This window comes from Daphnia pulicaria, chromosome 7 (assembly GCF_021234035.1).
Source record: "Daphnia pulicaria isolate SC F1-1A chromosome 7, SC_F0-13Bv2, whole genome shotgun sequence".
NCBI classification, from domain to species: Eukaryota; Metazoa; Arthropoda; class Branchiopoda; order Diplostraca; family Daphniidae; genus Daphnia; species Daphnia pulicaria.
The window spans coordinates 3,459,107-3,478,746 of record NC_060919.1 but is presented as its reverse complement, the minus strand read 5'-3'; the positions used below and the strand labels follow the sequence as shown (position 1 = coordinate 3,478,746).

General features: G+C 39.2%; 6 protein-coding genes across 15 annotated transcripts; 4 read left to right on the top strand and 2 right to left on the bottom strand.

The window, feature by feature from the left end:
- The first annotated feature begins 192 nt into the window (after positions 1–192).
- Positions 193–2,896, top strand: LOC124349633 (methyl farnesoate epoxidase-like). Its single transcript, XM_046800391.1, has 9 exons — positions 193–324; positions 409–651; positions 715–1,136; positions 1,199–1,322; positions 1,394–1,462; positions 1,528–1,636; positions 1,703–1,820; positions 1,891–2,035; positions 2,102–2,896. Exons 1-9 carry the CDS (start codon positions 201–203, stop codon positions 2,296–2,298), a joined length of 1,551 nt encoding a protein of 516 aa, XP_046656347.1. The 5' UTR covers positions 193–200; the 3' UTR covers positions 2,299–2,896.
- A 270-nt stretch (positions 2,897–3,166) lies between these two features.
- LOC124350029 (developmental and secondary metabolism regulator VEL1-like) lies at positions 3,167–4,102 on the bottom strand. Of its 3 annotated transcripts, none has more exons than XM_046801008.1 (3): positions 3,838–4,102; positions 3,491–3,687; positions 3,167–3,436 (listed from the first exon to the last, which is right to left on the bottom strand). In XM_046801008.1, exons 1-3 carry the CDS (start codon positions 4,021–4,023, stop codon positions 3,277–3,279), a joined length of 543 nt encoding a protein of 180 aa, XP_046656964.1. In that variant the 5' UTR covers positions 4,024–4,102; the 3' UTR covers positions 3,167–3,276. The 3 variants fall into 3 exon arrangements, with proteins under 3 accessions (XP_046656964.1, XP_046656965.1, XP_046656963.1); XM_046801009.1 differs by having other exon boundaries at positions 3,167–3,437; positions 3,507–3,687; XM_046801007.1 differs by having other exon boundaries at positions 3,167–3,687; positions 3,838–4,101.
- A 933-nt stretch (positions 4,103–5,035) lies between these two features.
- LOC124349762 (adhesive plaque matrix protein-like) lies at positions 5,036–8,879 on the top strand. Of its 4 annotated transcripts, XM_046800594.1 has the most exons (6): positions 5,036–5,104; positions 5,165–5,329; positions 5,396–6,198; positions 7,236–7,456; positions 7,526–7,662; positions 7,727–8,879. In XM_046800594.1, exons 4-6 carry the CDS (start codon positions 7,451–7,453, stop codon positions 8,778–8,780), a joined length of 1,197 nt encoding a protein of 398 aa, XP_046656550.1. In that variant the 5' UTR covers positions 5,036–5,104; positions 5,165–5,329; positions 5,396–6,198; positions 7,236–7,450; the 3' UTR covers positions 8,781–8,879. The 4 variants fall into 4 exon arrangements, with proteins under 4 accessions (XP_046656550.1, XP_046656553.1, XP_046656552.1 ...); XM_046800597.1 differs by lacking the exons at positions 5,036–5,104; positions 5,165–5,329; positions 5,396–6,198 and having other exon boundaries at positions 7,157–7,456; positions 7,727–7,984; positions 8,060–8,879; XM_046800596.1 differs by lacking the exons at positions 5,036–5,104; positions 5,165–5,329; positions 5,396–6,198 and having other exon boundaries at positions 7,157–7,456; positions 7,727–8,209; positions 8,240–8,879.
- An 8-nt stretch (positions 8,880–8,887) lies between these two features.
- Positions 8,888–9,543, bottom strand: LOC124350174. Of its 2 annotated transcripts, XM_046801219.1 has the most exons (3): positions 9,501–9,543; positions 9,143–9,416; positions 8,888–9,078 (listed from the first exon to the last, which is right to left on the bottom strand). In XM_046801219.1, exons 2-3 carry the CDS (start codon positions 9,412–9,414, stop codon positions 9,027–9,029), a joined length of 324 nt encoding a protein of 107 aa, XP_046657175.1. In that variant the 5' UTR covers positions 9,415–9,416; positions 9,501–9,543; the 3' UTR covers positions 8,888–9,026. The 2 variants fall into 2 exon arrangements, with proteins under 2 accessions (XP_046657175.1, XP_046657174.1); XM_046801218.1 differs by lacking the exon at positions 9,501–9,543 and having other exon boundaries at positions 9,143–9,423.
- Positions 9,544–11,899: 2,356 nt separating this feature from the next.
- On the top strand, positions 11,900–14,008 carry LOC124349823 (ribonuclease H-like). 3 transcript variants are annotated; one of them, XM_046800707.1, is made up of 7 exons: positions 11,900–12,072; positions 12,253–12,363; positions 12,425–12,637; positions 12,703–13,038; positions 13,106–13,200; positions 13,259–13,431; positions 13,492–14,008. In XM_046800707.1, the coding sequence occupies exons 2-7, from the start codon at positions 12,275–12,277 to the stop codon at positions 13,669–13,671; spliced, it is 1,086 nt and encodes a 361-aa protein (XP_046656663.1). In that variant the 5' UTR covers positions 11,900–12,072; positions 12,253–12,274; the 3' UTR covers positions 13,672–14,008. The 3 variants fall into 3 exon arrangements, with proteins under 3 accessions (XP_046656663.1, XP_046656662.1, XP_046656661.1); XM_046800706.1 differs by having other exon boundaries at positions 12,199–12,363; XM_046800705.1 differs by having other exon boundaries at positions 12,190–12,363.
- Positions 14,009–14,133: 125 nt separating this feature from the next.
- LOC124349777 lies at positions 14,134–19,213 on the top strand. 2 transcript variants are annotated; one of them, XR_006920315.1, is made up of 10 exons: positions 14,134–14,294; positions 14,376–14,450; positions 14,509–14,643; positions 14,857–14,967; positions 15,083–15,457; positions 15,516–15,783; positions 15,850–16,295; positions 16,385–16,505; positions 17,698–17,805; positions 17,923–19,213. XR_006920315.1 is itself a non-coding variant. In XM_046800620.1 (7 exons), the coding sequence occupies exons 2-7, from the start codon at positions 14,377–14,379 to the stop codon at positions 16,051–16,053; spliced, it is 1,167 nt and encodes a 388-aa protein (XP_046656576.1). In that variant the 5' UTR covers positions 14,134–14,294; position 14,376; the 3' UTR covers positions 16,054–16,331. The 2 variants fall into 2 exon arrangements, 1 of the variants encoding a protein (XP_046656576.1); XM_046800620.1 differs by lacking the exons at positions 16,385–16,505; positions 17,698–17,805; positions 17,923–19,213 and having other exon boundaries at positions 15,850–16,331.
- The last annotated feature ends 427 nt before the right edge of the window (positions 19,214–19,640 follow it).

Below are 19,640 nucleotides of genomic sequence, written 5' to 3'. Positions count from 1 at the left end.
CCCAATCTTGACGTAGGATCCAGCGCACCGTAGAAAAAAGCTAACCGATCCGCAAAGAGTCATGGTCACGCCTGTGATGTGTCGCACACAGATTTCGCACCCAGCAACATGTCGCAGAGTAGCACCCATTTGGTTTTTGTTTGTTTTTTGTTTATTTTTCGCCATGCGCGTAGTATATAAGCCGGAGAAGGAGCTGGCAAATGGTCGTGAGTCTGTCGTCAAATAGGAGCCGGGCCAGCAGGATGTTGTTCGAAGCCGTTTCACTCACCGTCTTGGTATTTTTGATCATCAAGGCGTCGCAGCGTCCCCGCAATTTCCCACCTGGTAAGAATATTCACTTAAATGGAAATCATTTACGTATTTGAAAATTAAATTCATTGATTTGGATGGATGTTGTTGTAATTACAGGACCGAAAGGGATTCCGTTCTTTGGCTATTTACCTTTCCTGTCCAATGGGGAGCCGGTCTATCGAACTCTGAAGAAGCTGGCCAAGACCTACGGACCGGTGGCCGGCTTCTACGTGGGACCCAATCAGCCCTTCATCTCGGTGGTCGGTCCCCAGGCTGTCAAGGAAGCCCTGCACAACGACGATTTGAACGGCAGACCCTCCAACTCGGTCATTATCGCCCGGACCTTTGGCGAGAAATTAGGTCTAGAATTTCTTACAAATTTTGACCTTTTAAATGTGTTAAATGTAACTATGATGACTGTAGGCGTGGTTTTCACCGATGGAGAATTCTGGCGAGAGCAGCGGCGGTTCACCATGCGCCAGCTGAGAGAAATGGGGTTCGGCAAGACGTCGGTCGAGTACCAAATGACGGACGAGATCCGGGACCTGATTGACGAAATCAAGAAGCAGGGCCGGTCCAACGACGATTTTATTGTCGACTTCAAGGGAATATTTGTCGTTTCGGTCGTCAACATTCTCTGGGCCATCGTGGGTGGTGAGCGGTTCCAGCGCGACGACGCCAGATTCAAGCGCCTACTGGAAGACATCGACCTCTTCTTCCGGGTGGGCAATCCCGTCCGAGCCAATTTCCCAGTTCCGGTTTTTCTGCTCCGACTTTTCCCAGGATTGAGGAGCTACTTTGGAGTCCAAACGGACATGTTTGAGCCCCTGCAGAAATTTATCAAAGTCGGTAGCGAATTCATTTTGATATTTATTGGATTATATAATTAATTGGGCAATGAGTCCAGGAGACTGTGGAACAGCACGAAAAAAGCCGGTCGTTGGACGCCGACGTTCCCCGTGATTTTATCGACGCCTACCTCGACGAGGTGAAACAGCAATCGGCCAAAAATCCTTCGACAACTTTCACCTGTGAGTCACTGTTGATGGCTGACGTGTTTAATTTGATTTACCTGATGTCAATTTTGAATTTTTTATACAAGATAAACAATTAGTGGCAACTGTTCAAGATCTGATCACCGGCGGGTCTGAAACAACTGCCAACTCCATAGGTAAATTAAAATAATTAGATTTAATGAAATTTGTAATTAACGAAATGAATTAATTATACGTATAGGATTCACTTTGCTTTACCTGATTAATTACCCTCAAGTACAACACAAGATGCAAGAAGAGCTGGATCAAGTTTGCGGAACCGCTTTACCATCTCTGGCTCTTAGGGCCAGGTATTATTCAATCAACTGTTAATTGCATTTAACTGTCATGTATTTTAAATTACGTCATTTTGATAGTTTGCCCTACACTGATGCGGTTCTAATGGAAGTCCAGCGGATGAACACCATCGCTCCTCTGACGGCACCTCACCGTGCGACCAAAGACACGAAACTTCTCGGCTACAACATCCCCAAAGTAAAACATTTAGAAATCAAATTGTTTACAATTACATTCAGAATTAACTTAATATCATTAATGTTTATAGGGAAGTATACTGTCAATTAATATCGACTCGGTGCTTAACGATGCCGACACCTGGAAGGATCCGCACTGCTTCCGTCCCGAACGACATTTGAATGTCGACATGACCAAAATTGTTAAGAATGAAAATCACATCCCCTTCGGCGTTGGTACACATAAGAAAAATTACCCAATCCTTAATTTTTACGAAAATTGTATAATGTTATTAATTATAGGCAAGCGGATGTGTTTGGGCGAGCCGTTGACGAGGAACAGTTACTTCCTGTTCACGTCGGCTCTGGTCAAGACGTTCGACTTTAGCGCCATTCCCGGACAGCCTTTACCGACGCTGGAACCCGTTGTTGGCTTCACGTCAGCCTACGATGGATTCAAAGCCGTCGCTAAACCTCGATCCGGAATTCCGACTTTTTAATCCACCACAAAATATAATAAATATCCATTATTATATCGCTGACCTGTGTAAAACCACGACCTCAGAATTTGGTTCGACAATCAAATTTTATTCTATCAATTTGCAAAATCAAAATGTCGTTTGAGACCACCAAAAGTTCGCAATGCAAGTTCATCGGCCCCCGTATCTACATAACCTCTTTTTGTCTAACCCAACAACCCAACAGCTGATTCTATTTTTGGCGAAACAACAAATAATGTTGGAGAGGGTCAATGGACACACGGGGCTGATCTTCCAACTCAATCAGCGAGTTGTTACTCCTTGATTTTGTTTGTTCTTATTATATTTAGTCTTTTACGTTCTATATTCCTTTTACGTTCTCGGAAAAAACCAGTTTTGATTTTAGTTGTTTTTGTTTGACTCGACTTTATCTCTCACAGCTTGCTTTTGTTATTTCCATCTTGGGACGAGGTACATTTTCTTAAACAGAGAAAACGAGTATAGTCTCTCTCTTCTATAATTATTACTTATGTAATCGCGCTATCTATGTTAATTCTCTTTTTTCGTTTCTTTTTAGGCTATGTTGCATCAGTCTATAATATATATCTTCTATCATGAATCTACCGTCTAATTATTTATGCAAAAGAAACAACTCATTTCCAAATTACGAATAACCTAACAGCTGCAAAACTTTCATATTGTGCAGATGATCAGTCCTGTTGGCAAGGATGAGCCTGGGGGCTGAATAACGAACCCCGGCCTTCTATAGTTTAATTCATCAAATTATCTCGATCGTCCATTCACCTTGTTAAAACAAATCGATGTGATCTGAATGAATAACACCCAAATGGGTCAAACAGTTGTTGGCCAACAGTTGTACGAATTGTAATTTAAATAATTGGTTCTTGTATTTAATTTTAGCTGTAAAATGTCTTAAATAATATTTTGGTATATAAGTTAAATAGTACATGTTTGACGTTCAGGATGATAATAGGCGTTTTAAACGGTGGCGATTTTCTTGACGCTGGACGAACGGTTTGGTTGTTGCGAGCGCAGCCAGTAAGGTAAAACAGCAGGGGATCGGTAGATAGGAACAGCCATGGTGGTTGAACGAACCACTTCAGCCGGGGTGGAATAAACCGGGGCGGAATAAACCGGGGTGGACACCGGGGCGGAATAAACCGGGGCGGAATAAACCGGGGTGGAAACCGGGGCGGAATAAACCGGGGCGGAGTAGGATGCTGCTGCTGGCGGGGCAGCTACATATTCCGGCTTCTTATAGGCCGGAGTGCTGCTGGTGTAAGAGACGGTAGTAGTAGACTCCGGCTCCTTGTTGTATTTGGCGGATTGGGTTTCACTTTCGTATTCGGCCTCAACATCATTTTCTTTCTCTTCATTTCCGTGAAATGACTATAGAAAATAAATAATTAATAAAATTCTAGTTAATTTGAATTAATTTTAAAATTTGAATTAAACTTGAATTGATTTAAATTTTTTTTTAAATAAAATGAATTAACTTTTAGTATTTTTAAAAATTTATTTGGCTTATGAGACATTTACTTCTTCTTCTGATGCGGGGTAAGCCGGAGCAGAGTAGTTGGATGCGGAATATGTATTCATTTCAGATGAAACTGGCTCGGAAGAATCCGGTTCGGCGTAGGTAGTAGAAGATGACTTGTTGTAGGATGCGGTAACTGATGCGGCAATCAGAGCAGTCAGCACAATCAAATTGGAAATGATCTTCATGGTAGTTGGTGATGGCGGAGTGATTTTAGTTGTTGACTGAAGCAGTTATTGAACTGATCCTTCGGCAGCTGTTCATCGACGATTTATACCAAATTTAGCAGCTCGTTATTGCTGGCCACACGCGGGAATTTTTTGCAGATTAAATACATGGATGATTGATTTGGCGAAAGGGGGTTACGAACCAAGCCAATTCAGAAGGCCAAAATGAAATTGTATAAATATAGGATCAGACTATTTGACACGGGTGAAGTAGGCGATTCATTTTCTATCTGAAACTCACCTCGTGTCCTCAACACGAATAATATGTGCACTGCAATATGAATCGTGATATTCACTAGATTGCTTTACATTTGTTGCATTCTATATTTAGAAAAGTATTCCCGGCATGAAATGGATAGCGTAGGAAAAAAATAAACCAATTTGACGTTTGCGTGTTTGACAGATTGGGTATTATAATAGTTATACACAATTCCACCTGTTTACCGCATTTTGTATCTAGTCGAAAGATAGAATTGCTTTGTCATCGAGATGTTAATATCCTTATTCGTTCGTGACTTTAGCGTGATAAATATTAGTTGCTGCTGTCAGCAGGAAGCGAAATATGAGAGCGACCTTTGTGCCAGAGAATGCAACACTATGACGTGAACCGATGGTCACCTTGTGAGCCAATTGAATATTATACACTATATAGCGCAATAGGCAACAAATGAAATAACTTGTTTATCCACATCGTGAATCAACGTTCACTGTGTTAAGGACATAATGCGTCATTTCGAAAATTGAAAAACAAAATGGGCCAAGCAATCCCCCAAAGCAGATGACCCTGTAACTTCAAATGGGAAGCAGAAACATAGTCGTAGTATTCCGCTGTGATTGGCCTTTTACATTTATTCTAATAACCTCCTTACCTCATTACTTTCGTTTGAACCTGCCATGAAAATGTATCTCTTGAATGGATGCCGATCATTTTCATTGTCATCAGCCCTGGAATTTTTGGGTATAAAATGAAAGAAATTTCGGCCAAAAGACATCAGTTATCCCACAGCTGTCCAAGCCATTTCACAACTCTTTCAAGATGAAGGTATAAATAATACACCTGTCATTTCATTTCAGATTTAAATATCATTGGTGGATTTTGTAGTTCCTTATTTTCGCTGCTCTGTTTGCTGTCGCTGCCGCAGCCTACATCAAGACTCCCCCAGTTGCCCCAGTGTCTTCCGAAGAAACTGCTTCCGCCGAACTCGCTTCTTCCGAACCATCCGGTTACGCATCTTCAGTCGATTCCGCCACTACTTACTCCACCACGGTATAAGTCTACTTTGCATTCGTGATCTTATTCAGATTAATTTTTTAATACGACTACAATTTTCAGACTGCCAAATCCGAAGTTGAAGAGAAAGATAACGAAGATGATGAGGACGATAATAATTCGAATGACAATGAAGTTACACCAGTTTACACCAGCACTTCAACTTACCCTACTCCAGCTGTTTACAAGGCTCCCGCTTACTCTGCTCCGACATACAAAGCTGCTTACCCCAAATACTAATCACTTTCCTTTTAACTTATTGTGAAATTTTAATTTTGAAATAAAAAGTAATCACATTTAAATGGCAATGTCGTGATTATTATCTCGAGTTGAAATCGAGGTAGGCGTCGTCTGCTATTGACTAATTTTTCTTTCAAGTTTGAAATCACGAAAACTGCTTAACTGCCGATTCTGAAAATTCATTCATTTAATCGGCTATAGAATACAGGAATAACACGAACGTACGATTGCTTTGAAGCGTGAGTATCATTGCGTGACTATACGTTTAATGTGGAAAAGTGTATGTGGTTCTGGTGTGTACACAGCTCTGGCATGTGAATTGGGAAGTAGGCCATTGCTTTTTTTTTATTCAGAATCATGATAATTATCTAGTTCAATATCTCCTGGCAAAGCCGGTTAATTTAGGACATCCCGTGCAAGGTCGCTTGAAGCGTGATGGAGTGACGAGTTAATCAAGCAGATAATACCTAGAACATCTTGTCGATTCCCTATTTGCAAGCTGGGCTTGTGATGAGAGAAGAGATGACCTCATGTAACTCCTTTGTTGTTGGTGTTATCTAGTTTCTAAATCGGGCAATATAATCAAAGAGGTATGCTACTCCTTGACTCGCAGCAATATAGGCCAGGTGAGTAAGCAGAATTTCTGGCTGATTTTTCTGAATTCTCTCGACAATGCAAGTTCCTTTCCCTCCACTGGTAGCAAACTGGTTTTTTGAAGGTTGTCTTCTTAGAATTTTTTTATCTCTTGGATTTACCGAATCGATTCTTTTTAGTATTGTTTGAAAAAGTTGCACATAGTACCATTAGGCTTGACAAAGGATTTATTCTGAAAGATTTACTATTTTTTCACTTCAAACTCTACAAAATATGACAAAAAACGAAATAGTCCACTCGGGGAAAACCCCAGAATTTCTGATGAGTATAACGAACTGGTTTGTCGAAAAGAAAATAGAAATTTTTGGAAATCTCAATCGTCAGACTGATAGGTCATAGTTGAAGATACTTTGAGATTGGCATTGGCACCGTCGCACCGTTAATTTGATTCAGTTTATTGACCTTGTACAGCCGTTTTCCATCCGAGTGATTCATTATTTGCAATTTATTTAGTTATCATTTCCAACTTGTAGTTTTCTTTGATAGAACATGCAATAACCGGTGTCTAGCCGTTCCCTCCCATCGTTCACACTTGTGCACATGAATGGGTTTTACTTTATTAATTACGTTTCAACGCTTTTGCGATTCTCAGACAGATAGATAATAGTCCAATTAAGTTGCTCTTAATAATCTTCGGCAATGGGCATGGCATGTAATTAATCTTCGATTAACCAATAATTGAGCAAATACGCAGCTCGTACCTTTTATTTTCTCAAGTATTTTTTGTTTAAAATTCTATTCTAATTCTTGTTAAATGTCCCTGAAAAAATGTTGAATCTGAGACAAGGACTTTTGCCCGTCGTGAAATCGTGAACGCGTAGCGCGTGTCTAAACGGTTGACTAAACATTAAGAATGTCCGAACCTGTCCTGTGTTTTTACTGTCGCTACGTTTTAATATAATAAATATGACGTTTTTTTTTTTTTTTTTTCGTTTTGACTGCGCTGGCGAAACTGGTTCATTTGACACACTTCAACTGATCATGTATTGGCGAATTCTCTGTAAATGAGTGGAAAGGGCGATAACAAACCATAGGTTTGTCCTTCTGTGGTGCATTCCCCCTAATAACCCGGCCCTTACCCGATACCCGGCCCTTACTTTCATTTAACCAAAGAAAGTACCTCCCACTACTATGCAGTATGCAGTCTAATCGCTGTGAAATGCTATAAAATCGTCAATCAACTCCGATGGAGGTATTCAGTCATCTACATTTACTCTTGCCAACATGAAGGTATAACACCAAGTGATATTAATTTTTTTTAATTTTGAATTTAATTCACAAATCTTTTCGACATTTCAGTTTATCATTTTTGCTGCATTGTTCGCCGTTGCTACCGCTGCCTATGGTACGACTTACTCAGAGTCAGCTTCATTTGAAATTGCTTCTTCCGAAGGGGCTTCATCCGCACCAGTTTACTCCGCATCAGGCAAACATGTACGTATTTCTCGAATACCTAGACAGACCTTTTCAATGATTTTTACATTTTCTGATTGCTTATCAGTACGATAGCAACAATGAAGACGACGACGATGATGATGAAGATGTCAAAGATAACACTTCGGATGAGACTAAGGACACAGCTACCTCATACAATTCAAAAGTTAACAGCAAGAATTTCGAAAAGTCGTCATCGGAAAAGGCCAGTTGGATAACGCAGAAGGATACCAAATCCACATACGATGCCAACTCCAACGATAAAACCAAAGAGACTAAATCAACGACTGTCTCATACTTCACCCCAGCTTACTCTGCCCCGAAATACTCTGCTCCGGCATATTATTCCCCGGCATATTCTACCCCCGCATATTCTGCCCCGGTATATTCTGCCCCGACATACTCTGCCCCGGCATATTCTGCTCCGGTATACTCTGCCCCGGTATACTCTGCCCCGAAATACTCTGCTCCGGAATACTCTGCCCCGGTATATTCTGCCCCGTCATATTCTGCCCCGGCATATTCTGCCCCGGCATATTCTGCCCCGGAATACTCTGCCCCGGAATACTATGCCCCAACATACTCTGCTCCGGAATACTCTGCCCCGGAATACTCTGCCCCGGAATACTCTGCCCCGGAATACTCTGCCCCGGAGTACTCTGCCCCGTCATATTCTGCCCCGGAATACTCTGCCCGGAATACTCTGCTCCGGAATACTCTGCTCCGGAATACTCTGCCCCGGAATACTATGCCCCGACATACTCTGCCCCGGAATACTCTGCTCCGGAATACTCTGCCCCGGAATACTCTGCCCCGAAATACTCTGCCCCGGAATACTCTTCTCCGGAATACTCTCCTCCTTATTACTCCGCTCAGGCCGCTCCTTCCTATGTTACCCCGGGCACCCTTTTGCCTTTTTGGCTACGACCAAGAAGTCAGTACTAAATTATTTACTATTTTAATCCTGTGTGTTCTTTGCTGTTACCATAGTTTCTACAAAACAAATTATTTCAATAGATATCTTTCATTCAAGCTTAGCAGAATCTTGAACACCGGCGTCAATTTCTCGCATATAACAAAAATCATATTTACGGGTCGTACTAGAAGGTTCTCTACCTGATGCTGTTAGTGATTTTATGTTTTGTTCTTTTAATGAAAGACAAGAAATTCCATCATGGGGGCATCGTTAAATTAAGAATATTGCGGACGAAGAGTTATAAAAGGAAATTCAGTGTGTGTGTGTATTGCTATCCAACTGTGAATTATCAGAAATGAAAAACAAATTGAGCATTCGGTTGTTCTTGAGAAGATCGTGTTAGTTGAGCTTGTTGCAGCTTCAATCGATACAGCTGCCAACAAAGAGTTATTAGCCTGCGAACACACCGACTCCGTAGGACGGGTAAGGGCGGTAAGGGTATCTAATTGGCAAATTGAAATTTTACGAATTTACTAAAATTGTCTATGGTAATGCAACTAACTCACCCATAGGCACCACCGTAACCAGGAGAATAGCTAGGATAAGCGCTCGGGTAATATGATGAAGGATATCCACCGAAACCACCTCCGAAACCGCCGGGATAAACTGCCGGCAAGGCACCAGCGTACAGGCCAATGTTTCTCTCATAGCCAAGATGATGAGTGGCCGCCACCTCCATGTCGTTTTCGGCATCGGTAGGAACCAATTCAACGGCCGGCTGGATGGGCCCTGCAGCAGCAGCAGCGACGAAGAACATCAGAATGGCCAATTTCATCATGTCTACCATCACACACAATAACAATTTAATTGGTTAAATCAATTATAAGGTAATAACTTAACTAGGCAAGAGAACAGTTAACTTACCGAAATGTTTTGAAGAATCTTTTGAGTTGCAGCTTGAAGACGGTTGAAGAAGATGTGATGAAAACAGATGTTCACCGCTCACCTTTTATACCGAAGATGTTCCTCTCTGTGTGGACTGCAACAAAGAACTTTCTCTTTGAACCCGGAAGAATGGGCATAGTAACACGAGTTAGAGACCTACGCTATTTAGTAACAGTCACTCTGCTGGTTACGAAATCAATTTGGCGCATCGACCTTTGGAGTTCAGCGACCATTACGTAATGTATGTAGGCCTATGTAGACTGTTTGGATGTCAGGAGGGATCACTGACCTGGACTATATTTAGAGCCCACGCTCCCCTCATACCGGAACAAGTCTTGGTAATTTTAGAATAAATAATCGGTTGGAAAATCGCAGGTAGAAAAAGGACAGCAGCAGGTAGGCGTAGGCTATTACAAAAATAGCCTACGCAGACCCTTCCTCAACATATTTTTTTCTTGAGGGTCAGGTTTGTTATTGAAAAGGGTCGTTTTTCTTTCTTATTCTAAAGAATGACAGAAAGAAAATTTTAGTATAATATTATTTGATTACGCTTCAATTTCTTTGGTTTAAATCGGTAGCCTATATTTATACTACGCATTCAGAATTTCGCAATGAACACAATTAGATTAAATTGTCACTTGAAGGTGGTTAACATTTAATTGATGAAAACTACTTGAAATTTTTGTTTGCAGGTAATAACCTGAGTGATTAAATGTTCACCTCTGAGCCACCCCAAAGGACATGTTCGCCATAGTTACGGCCATCCTCAGCCAAATCCTATTTAATTAAAGGGATATTCATATTATTAGGACTTAATTTTATGTGAAGTATATGTGAAATAATCTAATGAAAACTAATCAGAAACTATATTCAATTAATTTTTATTTCAATTAATTAGAAAATCGAAAAACGGTGGTTTTATTGGCTTGCTTGTGCTCATGCACCAGCCATTTGTTATATAAAGCCTAAGCAGAACATCCATGTTGTGTCAGGAAAAGTTCTCCATTTTCAAACATGGCGTCTAAAGATCATTTTCTCAGCCAAGTTCCCGAATACCAGCCGTGGTACAAAAAGTGGTTGGAGAAAATACGTTCCGGTCGTTCCGGTAAGAAAAATAAGGCTCCGGATGCACCAGGTCCTCAACCGCCCGCCCACCAAGCTGCCGATCAGAATGCCAGAATGCAACAAAGTCTACAAAATGATCAGAATTTCTGGTATTGGCACCATCATCATTATTTGAATGAACCACAGCCGTCCCCATCGAGCCAACAGCTGCCTGCACTTTCGAGCCCTGAACCAAACCAAAATGGCTTGAAAAATGCTGATCAATCCGGATTTGTCGAGACCACCGCAGGAATTCAACAACCAAACGTGAGCGACTGTAACAACGTCCCTGATTCACGTGTTCTCACGCCGCCTCAAGACTTTTTAATGGAAAACACTGGACGTGCTGACGTTTATTGTGTGTTGGGCACAGGAGATTGTCAGGCCACAGAAATGTACCACCACGCGGATGCAACACCTGATTTTTATTCCGACAGTTACTATTCCGATTCGTTCGCTAGTGCTGATTGAATCTCTTTCTAGGGAATCAAAACTTAATGATACCTATGTCCTGATATGGAATTGAATAAAACAAAAATTTCTGGTAATTTAAAATCTCGTTAATGACGCTTATAAGTTTAAGTTTATTCGAATAGCGTGGTTCCACTACCTTTGGGCAGCATCGAGTTGGGTAGTTGGGTAATATCGTTTATCGGTTTCTACATGTAAATTATAAATTTTTCTACGGGATTCTGTACAGTCTAATGAATGTAATCCAATTTAATTTAATTTAGTCTAATTTGGTTTCTGATGACCCAATAAGGGTCCCTAAACGTGCCCCCTCCCCAAAAGGTTTTTACAAGGATTGTCCTGACGCCAGCTTGGACAATCTAGAATTAGAGGGGTCTTGGCGTCTGGCCTCTGTCAATCCACTTTATGAAGGCAGAAGGTTAAATTAAATTTTCTAGTCCTATCTGTAAAACCCATGATCTTACGGCTATGGCGTGGAGGGGTCCGGGGAAGTTAAATCACGCTATTTTATCCCTGTCCTGTCTCCTGTGGACCCCTGTCATTGAGGATTATCTATAAATGATTAATTATTTGTTTTTGCCGCTTTTTCTTTGCCAAACCTTCATAATGTGAGTAATAAAATAACTGTTATATTTTATTATTTATTATCATGATTAATTTTTACTTTTTTAGCTGCACGAAATCACGAATGCTAGATTAAACCACTTAAAATGGTAAAAGATCATGATGTTTTAGGTTTTACCAATAGGTGGCGGTGGCGTCAATCTTTAAACACGCCCATCTAAACGGCACAAGTTATGAGTTACAGTTACAGTTAAACTGCCTTACACGATAGTCGATACTCTGTACATTTTGATATCTTCTGCAAAGAAAACTAAAAAATCCAAAAAAACAAATTTAATTCAATTTCCATAAGTCATAGGCCTAGAGCTATCGTCAGTAGTGCCATTAGTCAAAAATTTAAATAGTTAACTCGGTAAGTTTATCAGTTTAAAGCATTTTGATGCTTGTCGATTTCGATCTCCACCTGAAGTAATGTTATATGTTATAACACACCTCCACTATTCTATTCACATTACATATCTTAATTAAGCCGTCTCAGTTTACAAGAAAGGATAGGGAGCATAAGAAGCACATTTGTGCCTCTTGTTTAAAGGTTCTGTTTGTTTGAGCTGAAAATGTTGGGTGTCAATCCATCTGGACGCTATTTTCAACATAGTCCTGGTCCTCAACATTACAACCCTTATCCACCCATACAACATGGAGGGTAATAATCATTTATCTAGCCATTAAACTTTATGTAAACACAGTCTTTGCTTATTTGGCAGTCTTCCATCTCTACCTTACCATCCTACTGCCCCATTCCGCAATCAAAGCAGTGTTCATCCCATATTTGATGAAAGAGCTCACTCTACAAAACCTCGTGCTGGAGGATTTAACTTTCCCCATCCTGAATCGTCATTTGCTGAGTTACAAACCTTCTGTAACAGAACTAGACAAGCAACAGCATCCCTTTCACATCCACCAGTTCATCAGACTCAGTGAGTGTCTTTTAACTGCATCTTCACCAAAAACATGGAACACTTCTAATATTCATGTTTTATAGGCCTCGGAAAATAACAACTTTCCCAAAACCCCATTCTTATGGCCATTGTTATTATGATGAAGAAGAAGCCGATTGGTTTGATTTTGGTGATGAAATTCAAATTCTTGAAGGGGACTCCCAGATCACGGAACCAAGGTTTGAAATGTTTCCTGTGCCCGAAGAACCTGTAGTCCCATTCGAACTATTGACGGTCGCCTTGATGGATGATTACGAATTCTATTGCGATGATAAAGATTTTATCCAGGTATACACAGACGGATCGTACATTAACGGTCGTTTTAAGCTGATCGATTCTGTTTCTGCAATTGGAGTCTGGTTTGGACCAAATCATAAATTGTGGGTTTAGTTTTGTTTAAATTAGTTGCAAGAAAATCTTGTGAACTTTTATTATATTTTCTTGCAGAAATGTCAGCCAGCCCACTCGACTCGGTGGTTACAACAGTGATGGGGCAGAGTTAGAAGCCATCATTGAAGCAATAAAAATTGTCTGCTCCTGTGGTATCGTATTTTTACGCATTTAAGTGAATAGTGATGCTAGATTGTTTGTGCTTTTCAGGTGTTGACAAGGTTCAAATTAACACAGACAGTAAAAATTCTGTTAGATTTGTGACATATTTTATTAGTAAATGGGAAGCTAATGGATGGCGGAATATTAAAGGACTTCCTGTTCGAAACCAAAATCTAATTCGCCAACTGTACCATTACACACAATTGGTTACAATTAAATGGGTATACAAATAGTTCGTATTGACTTTCTGGTGCATCGCATTAATAAATTTTCTTTGCTAGAATTATGTGCCATCGTGTGGAGGAGTGCGCGGGAACGTCGAAGCGGACCGTCTGGCACGGATTGCATCTGCCGCTTGTGCAGGAAAAGGAAAAAGACAAAATTTATCAATGAAGCGAACATCAGAAGATCCGCCCAGTCGAATTAATAACCGAAAGCTGCGGAGATATTGCCCGTATTAAAAAAAATTTTGTTTCGCTCGACGCTTGGGTAAATCTTCACTTCGAGCTTCACCCAGCTCGGTTATAATCTAAAGAGTAGACGACTTGTTTTCTTTCTGATTTTATTTTACCAGTCTCTGGACTGCTTGCAAATTTCACTTCGCGATTGTTGTCTTTAGTTTTATTAACAAGCAGTCAAACACTCTTTTGTTTATGTATTAAATTTATACTTTAGTAGACTGTGTGTTATAGTTCACATGCAGTTTTCTTTTGCCTCTCCGTTAAAAGATATGTATGAATGTATGACATCCTTTTTACTTCAGATATGTTTTGAACAAATTACAAATTTGAAATCCTGCGTCTAGTTTGTGAAATTGATTCACGAAATCAAACTATAAACAAAGCTAGATAATCGAATTAACTATCGATTTTTAAATGGACGCCACCACTATTCTGCCGCTAGGGGTCTCGATCAGAATTCAATTCACAATTCAGTATTGTTCTCGAACTCGAAGCCTCGATAGAACAGTCGGTAGTTTAATGTTTATCATTGTGTGCTCACTGTTCGTGAAAGATTAAACTCAAATTCATTATTTTCTGAGAAAAGTATTCGTAGAACTAAGTTATTTTTCATAACAATCAAGGTAATTGGTATTGTGAGTCAGAGCCTAATACCTAATCGATAATCTGAAAATTTCTTTGTGAACACGTGGAAACGTTTACAGGATGTCGCACAGAGCATTTACGCCATGTTCTCCTTCGATGGCTCACTATCCATATTCTCCATCTTCTAATTATGGGTAAACTTTGTAAACGTTTTTGTTAAAAAGATAGTTGTAATGTGTGAATCTACTTCAGTTTTCCAGTGGACAATTATAGTGATTCAAATGCTCCCAACTATCCTCATCCTGATGCCTCATTTGCCGATCTGCAAGCATTCTGCAACAGGAGTAGAAATTCTACAGCAGGAAGTGCATATGCTCCATCTCTTCCGTAAGTATTTTTAATTATGTGTTGTTATTGTTTTGTTCAACGAATTTGAAATCTAGGTTTTAAAATTCAGAGGCAGTAAGCATGAATTAGTAAATCTTTTGAGGTTCTGACATGTTCTGTTACTCAATATATTTCATTTATGAAGATCCAAAGACAAAAAAGGTGTAGAGCTTCACTGAATATAGATAACATTTCTTCTCTATATTTTTAAAGGGACTCGGATGTACAATCTCAGTACTTTGTAGCAGATTTGGTAACAACCAATGATGCTTACTTTCCCAGGAGTAGGAACTCCATGGCAGGAAGTCTTGCTAACTCCCTTCCGTAAGTGTTAAAAGTTTGCTGTAGACTTGTTGGTTTTGATTCCACAAACTTAGCCTATTTTTCATATTTGGTCCTTTTTTGCATAATTTTGATCACTGTGAATTCATTTGATTAGGGATTTTGACACATCACAATACGAAACCAATGATGACGGCGTTGATTACGGCTACGTACCTGTGGGCAACGAAAATGGCGGTGAAGATGAGGACGATGATGATGGAGCGGATTGGTTTGACATGGAAGCTCTGACTGGTTTAAGCATCGATGAATTAGACGAGAATGGTTTGGGCGATCCTTCATGGAGGTTTGAATTCCCTCTACCTATGCTACCCGTCGTGCCTGTGTTGGAATTGAAGACGGAAATATATGATGGCCAAACATTTTACGTTGATGATGAAGGGTATGTACAAGCATATACCCAAGGAGAGTGTCGAGTTCCTTTCACTGGAAAAGCATCCATCGGAGTTTGGTTTGGACCAAACCACCAAGCGTAAGATATATCTTGTAAAATTTTTGTATAATTTTAATTTCTGAAATTAAAACTTCAGGAATGTAAGCGAACGTCTTCATCGCGGTCGGCGAACTCAAGAAGCAGCTCGGTTTGCTGCAGTAATTGAAGCCATTAGAGTAGCTGGAGCCCACGGGATTAAAAAATTGCAGATCAATACGGATTATGAAAATATAATCCGTTTCATGATTTACTTCATCTTGAAGTGGGAGCAAAATGACTGGATGACATTGAGAGGACATCATGTCAAGAACAAAGTGGTGATTCTGGAATTAGACTACTTTTCACGACTTCTTGATATTAAATGGGTAAGGATTCCGGCGTATTAAAAATGTACTTTCCTTTGTGTTCTTAAACGTTTTTCGTGTTACCAGAATTATGTCCCCTACTACGAGGGTGCCGAAGGCAATTTGGAAGCAGCTCATCTTGCACTGGAGGCTCATGATCTGCAATTACCACAAGTGAGAAAAACTGCAGAAGAGATGGAGATGGACGTTGTTCAGGATGAGCAACCTAAAGGATCAACTTCAAACGAAGAGGTTACGAAAAAGCGACGGTTTGTTCCTATTGTGTATTAAGTTCTGTGTTTCGGTTATCGTTGGATGCCCGAAATTGTTTCTTCGTTTTAGAAACATTGTGTGCTCCAATGTTAACAATTATTTGCTAATTTAAATCCAGCCTAACCAATCCTGGTTAATTCGTAATCATTAAGCGTCTGGTAACAGTTTATATTAACCAAGAAATTGTTTTTGTTATTATTTTTGAAAAAATACGTGAATACCCAACAGAAGAATTGCTGTAATCTTCATTACCTTATCAGGTAAAAAAAGAAAATACATTTTCAGTTGTGATTAAATTAAATTTTTTGGATTTATCTTTGCAGATTTCTTTCTGCTATTATTTATTTAGTCTTTCTATAGGGATATAGTCGTTAAAGTTCCGCCTTCTTGTTTTTGGCCGTCTTTTTAGTTAAACATCAACAGAATATTATTGACGTTTACTACGCCTACCTCAAAAATCTCTATTAAAGGTAGATATTGTAAAATTGTAACAAAATGGGCAGAAACTTCACGTAGACTTACACTTAGTTAGACGGCACCTTTTTTTCATTCTACCGAAGGATCAGATAATAGCTGAATGCTATATTACGATTGTCCTTTGACAGCAATTGGAACATTGACAGAAGCGCAATGTAATTTTCCAGTGTGCAATTTTCAAACATGATTGACAAATCATGTCTTCATGTCAGCTTTCGACGTAAACTTTTTCGAGTGTCAAATGGGATAAGAATTAAGAACACCTCAGGGCCGTAAACAATTCAGACTATGACATTTTATTTAGCAAAACTATTGTGCCTTTTTGGATTTTAGATTTTGCAAATCGTGACTACATTACATTGAGAGACATTTTTATTTACGTTTATATTTGAATCTATGCGTTGCCACTTGCCAAAAGCCCGGAAGTGATACATAGCACGCCTCTAGTGGTCAATGTTGATACACTTGATGCGCCACAGCGGTGACAGACTGACAGTGCCATCGGGTTGTTTTCCCTTTTTTTACTTACTGTTCCACTATTGTCTTCTTCATTATTTTAAAAGAAAAAAGTTTTTTTTCGGTCAAGATAAATGTTTCAAGTTATAACAGATAGGCATCAAACTCAACAAAACATTTGCTGTGTTGTATGCTGAAAGTAATGCACCACATTTTTAGTTCCTTCCCGGGATTTTTGAAGACATCTTATCTAAAATTTAAGGTGTGATTTACTATAGTTAACCCAGTAAGCTATAAAACAAAAAACTATGAATTTAGCATCAAACAGTTGGAGCATCACAGGCATGTTTCTCTGTATTTCAGATCAAATTCTCAACTTATTTATGTGTTTGTCACCGTGACATTTCTTTTTCAGATAATCAAGACCTGCCCAAATCCATTTCAAGTGTAACTTGTCACATCATACCATAGACTATACAAACTTCAATAGCTCACTAGGAAGATTAATCAATAACTTTGCTCACACCTGGTAATTCTAAATTGTAGTTCAAAAGTTGATGATGCAGTCACTCATCATCTAATGGTAAATTTACTGATTTATTCATGGTTATAATTGTCTTTCTCTCTTTCAGTACTTTGTGTAGTATCCATTAAAATCATTAATTTAGTAACTATGTATTTTTTACTTTATCAATGTCATCTTAAAATTTTCATCATTATTTACTATAGGGTCTGTAAAGCCAAATCATTGACAGACTGCAATCCCACTTTCACATCATCTATAAGAAACATCATCCAACTCATCCAGAATTTAACCTGTCAACAGTATTGTTACTGGTAAAAATCAAATAAATATTAACCATATAATATAGTAATAAGTATTAACATGTGTGGCAGTTTTCTATTGGTTTCAAATTGTAATAACCATTTATTTTTCTATTTATTATAATCTAGAAAGAAAAATGTGTAACGCCAGTTCCAATGTTAAGGTAGAAGAATTACGAATTGGATTGTTTCGTGTGCACTGGGATTTAGAAAAGAATATGCGAAAGGAATGCGGTTTCTTCAAAAATAAGCTTCATTTGCATGGATCCCAGTCTGGCCGAATTTACAACATCATCTATATATTTGAATCACAACATTTTGATGCACTCTACCCTTACAACTTCGGTATTCAACTCGAAGAGATATCGTGCATTTGTGATTCCAGCGTTGCTGAAACTAATGAATCTGCTGCGAAATATCAGCAAGAGGCAGAACGCCAAAAGCTTGACGATACTTCATTTCTCCCCACAGAGACTGAAAGAAAAAACGTACCTCCAGTTCGTGTGTGGTTTGAATTTGAAGAGGCTAATACCACCACTGGCTTAGAATTGGAGTACGACAAGGATGCTAATCACTGGAAAGTTTATTTTTTCGGTCAAAGACAACCGTTTGGTATTACATTGTTTATGGATTTTGGGACCAAGGAAATGGACGAGAAAATAATCATTAACGGACTAGAGGGAATGTTTGTCACCCAAACTCTTTGTGACGTCCATTTCCAGTTTAAAGACGGACAATCTGTTGGTGCCCACATCCTAATCCTTTCGGCCGGAAGTCCCGTTTTTTCAGCCATGTTCCAGTCAGGGCTTTTAGAATCAAAATCCCGAATAGTGGACATCGACGACATTGAATTTGATGTGTTCCGGCAACTGCTCATCTATTTGTATACAGGAATGGCTCCCAAAGTGACAGAGGAATCCATCACTCAGTTGCTCTTCGTGGCGTCTGATAAATACGGCGTGGAAGCTCTCAAGAATAAATGCGTTAATGTGTTGAAGACAACTGAAAATCAGCAACGCGATCTCAATTTTGGTTTGGGCTCACTTCCATTCCATTCCAAAGCTCTTAAAAAAAGCTATGAAATTTGTGTTGATAAATTGCAGTAAGCTCTCCCGTCAGCCCGAATGGATGGAATTGATGAAGAACTATCCGGAACTATGTCTCGATATCACCCAACGCATCAGCGATCTTACATGAACTGTTATTTTTGTTTTTTTATTTTCGTATTATTTTTCCACTACCATTAGAAGTGTCATTCCAATGATAAATGTGAACTCTTAAATTTGGCTTTCCTAGATTCTGAATAATTTGTTTCGCCCATAATATTGTTTGATGATAATCACATCCATGGTAATCAGTCCGAAAGTTGTTGGATATATAACTAGGTGAATAGAAAGAGTCGATTTGTTAGGTGATAGTATCTTGGTGACTTTATGATTCCATTTTGATGCTCCCTAAATCTGCATTAAACTATTGCTTATAAACAGAAGATACGTCACCATGAAACCCAAAAAATTTATGGCCTGACAAAAGAAGAGTGTCGGAACTTAAAGGAAAATACCACAGAAGACAGAACGCGATCGGCAAACGAGAAGACTACAACTACATTCATTTCATTGTATCTTAACGACTTAACGTTAACTATAAACATTTATGAATATTATTGATAGGTTGCCTTTACAATAGACGGTTTCTGGAAATTATTGTTTGATCATAGCCTGCCTGGTTAAGTTATTGTAAAATATTTTCTTTCATATTTTGTACATTTTTTGGTATTCGAATTTTAAAATGTTCGCCAGTACTTCTTCATAGGCCACCTAGTGTTGGAATTATGTACTTGTTTATCT

Excerpts from the sequence above, each read along its gene's own strand:
- LOC124349762 (XM_046800594.1), top strand. Across the intron at positions 7,663-7,726 it reads TCCGCATCAGGCAAACATGT|GTACGATAGCAACAATGAAG; the intron begins ACGTATTTCTCG and ends GATTGCTTATCA.
- LOC124350174 (XM_046801218.1), bottom strand. The coding sequence starts at position 9,423 with ATGGTAGACATGATGAAATTGGCCATTCTGATGTTCTTCGTCGCTGCT. Across the intron at positions 9,079-9,142 it reads GGTTACGGTGGTGCCTATGG|ATACCCTTACCGCCCTTACC; the intron begins GTGAGTTAGTTG and ends TTTGCCAATTAG.
- LOC124349633 (XM_046800391.1), top strand. The coding sequence starts at position 201 with ATGGTCGTGAGTCTGTCGTCAAATAGGAGCCGGGCCAGCAGGATGTTG. Across the intron at positions 652-714 it reads GACCTTTGGCGAGAAATTAG|GCGTGGTTTTCACCGATGGA; the intron begins GTCTAGAATTTC and ends TGATGACTGTAG. Across the intron at positions 1,323-1,393 it reads TCCTTCGACAACTTTCACCT|ATAAACAATTAGTGGCAACT; the intron begins GTGAGTCACTGT and ends TTTTTATACAAG.
- LOC124349823 (XM_046800707.1), top strand. The coding sequence starts at position 12,275 with ATGTTGGGTGTCAATCCATCTGGACGCTATTTTCAACATAGTCCTGGT. Across the intron at positions 12,364-12,424 it reads CCACCCATACAACATGGAGG|TCTTCCATCTCTACCTTACC; the intron begins GTAATAATCATT and ends CTTATTTGGCAG. Across the intron at positions 13,201-13,258 it reads AAAAATTGTCTGCTCCTGTG|GTGTTGACAAGGTTCAAATT; the intron begins GTATCGTATTTT and ends TGTGCTTTTCAG.
- LOC124349777 (XM_046800620.1), top strand. The coding sequence starts at position 14,377 with ATGTCGCACAGAGCATTTACGCCATGTTCTCCTTCGATGGCTCACTAT. Across the intron at positions 14,968-15,082 it reads AGTCTTGCTAACTCCCTTCC|GGATTTTGACACATCACAAT; the intron begins GTAAGTGTTAAA and ends TCATTTGATTAG. Across the intron at positions 15,784-15,849 it reads GACTTCTTGATATTAAATGG|AATTATGTCCCCTACTACGA; the intron begins GTAAGGATTCCG and ends TCGTGTTACCAG.
- LOC124350029 (XM_046801007.1), bottom strand. The coding sequence starts at position 4,023 with ATGAAGATCATTTCCAATTTGATTGTGCTGACTGCTCTGATTGCCGCA. Across the intron at positions 3,688-3,837 it reads ACCCCGCATCAGAAGAAGAA|TCATTTCACGGAAATGAAGA; the intron begins GTAAATGTCTCA and ends TATTTTCTATAG.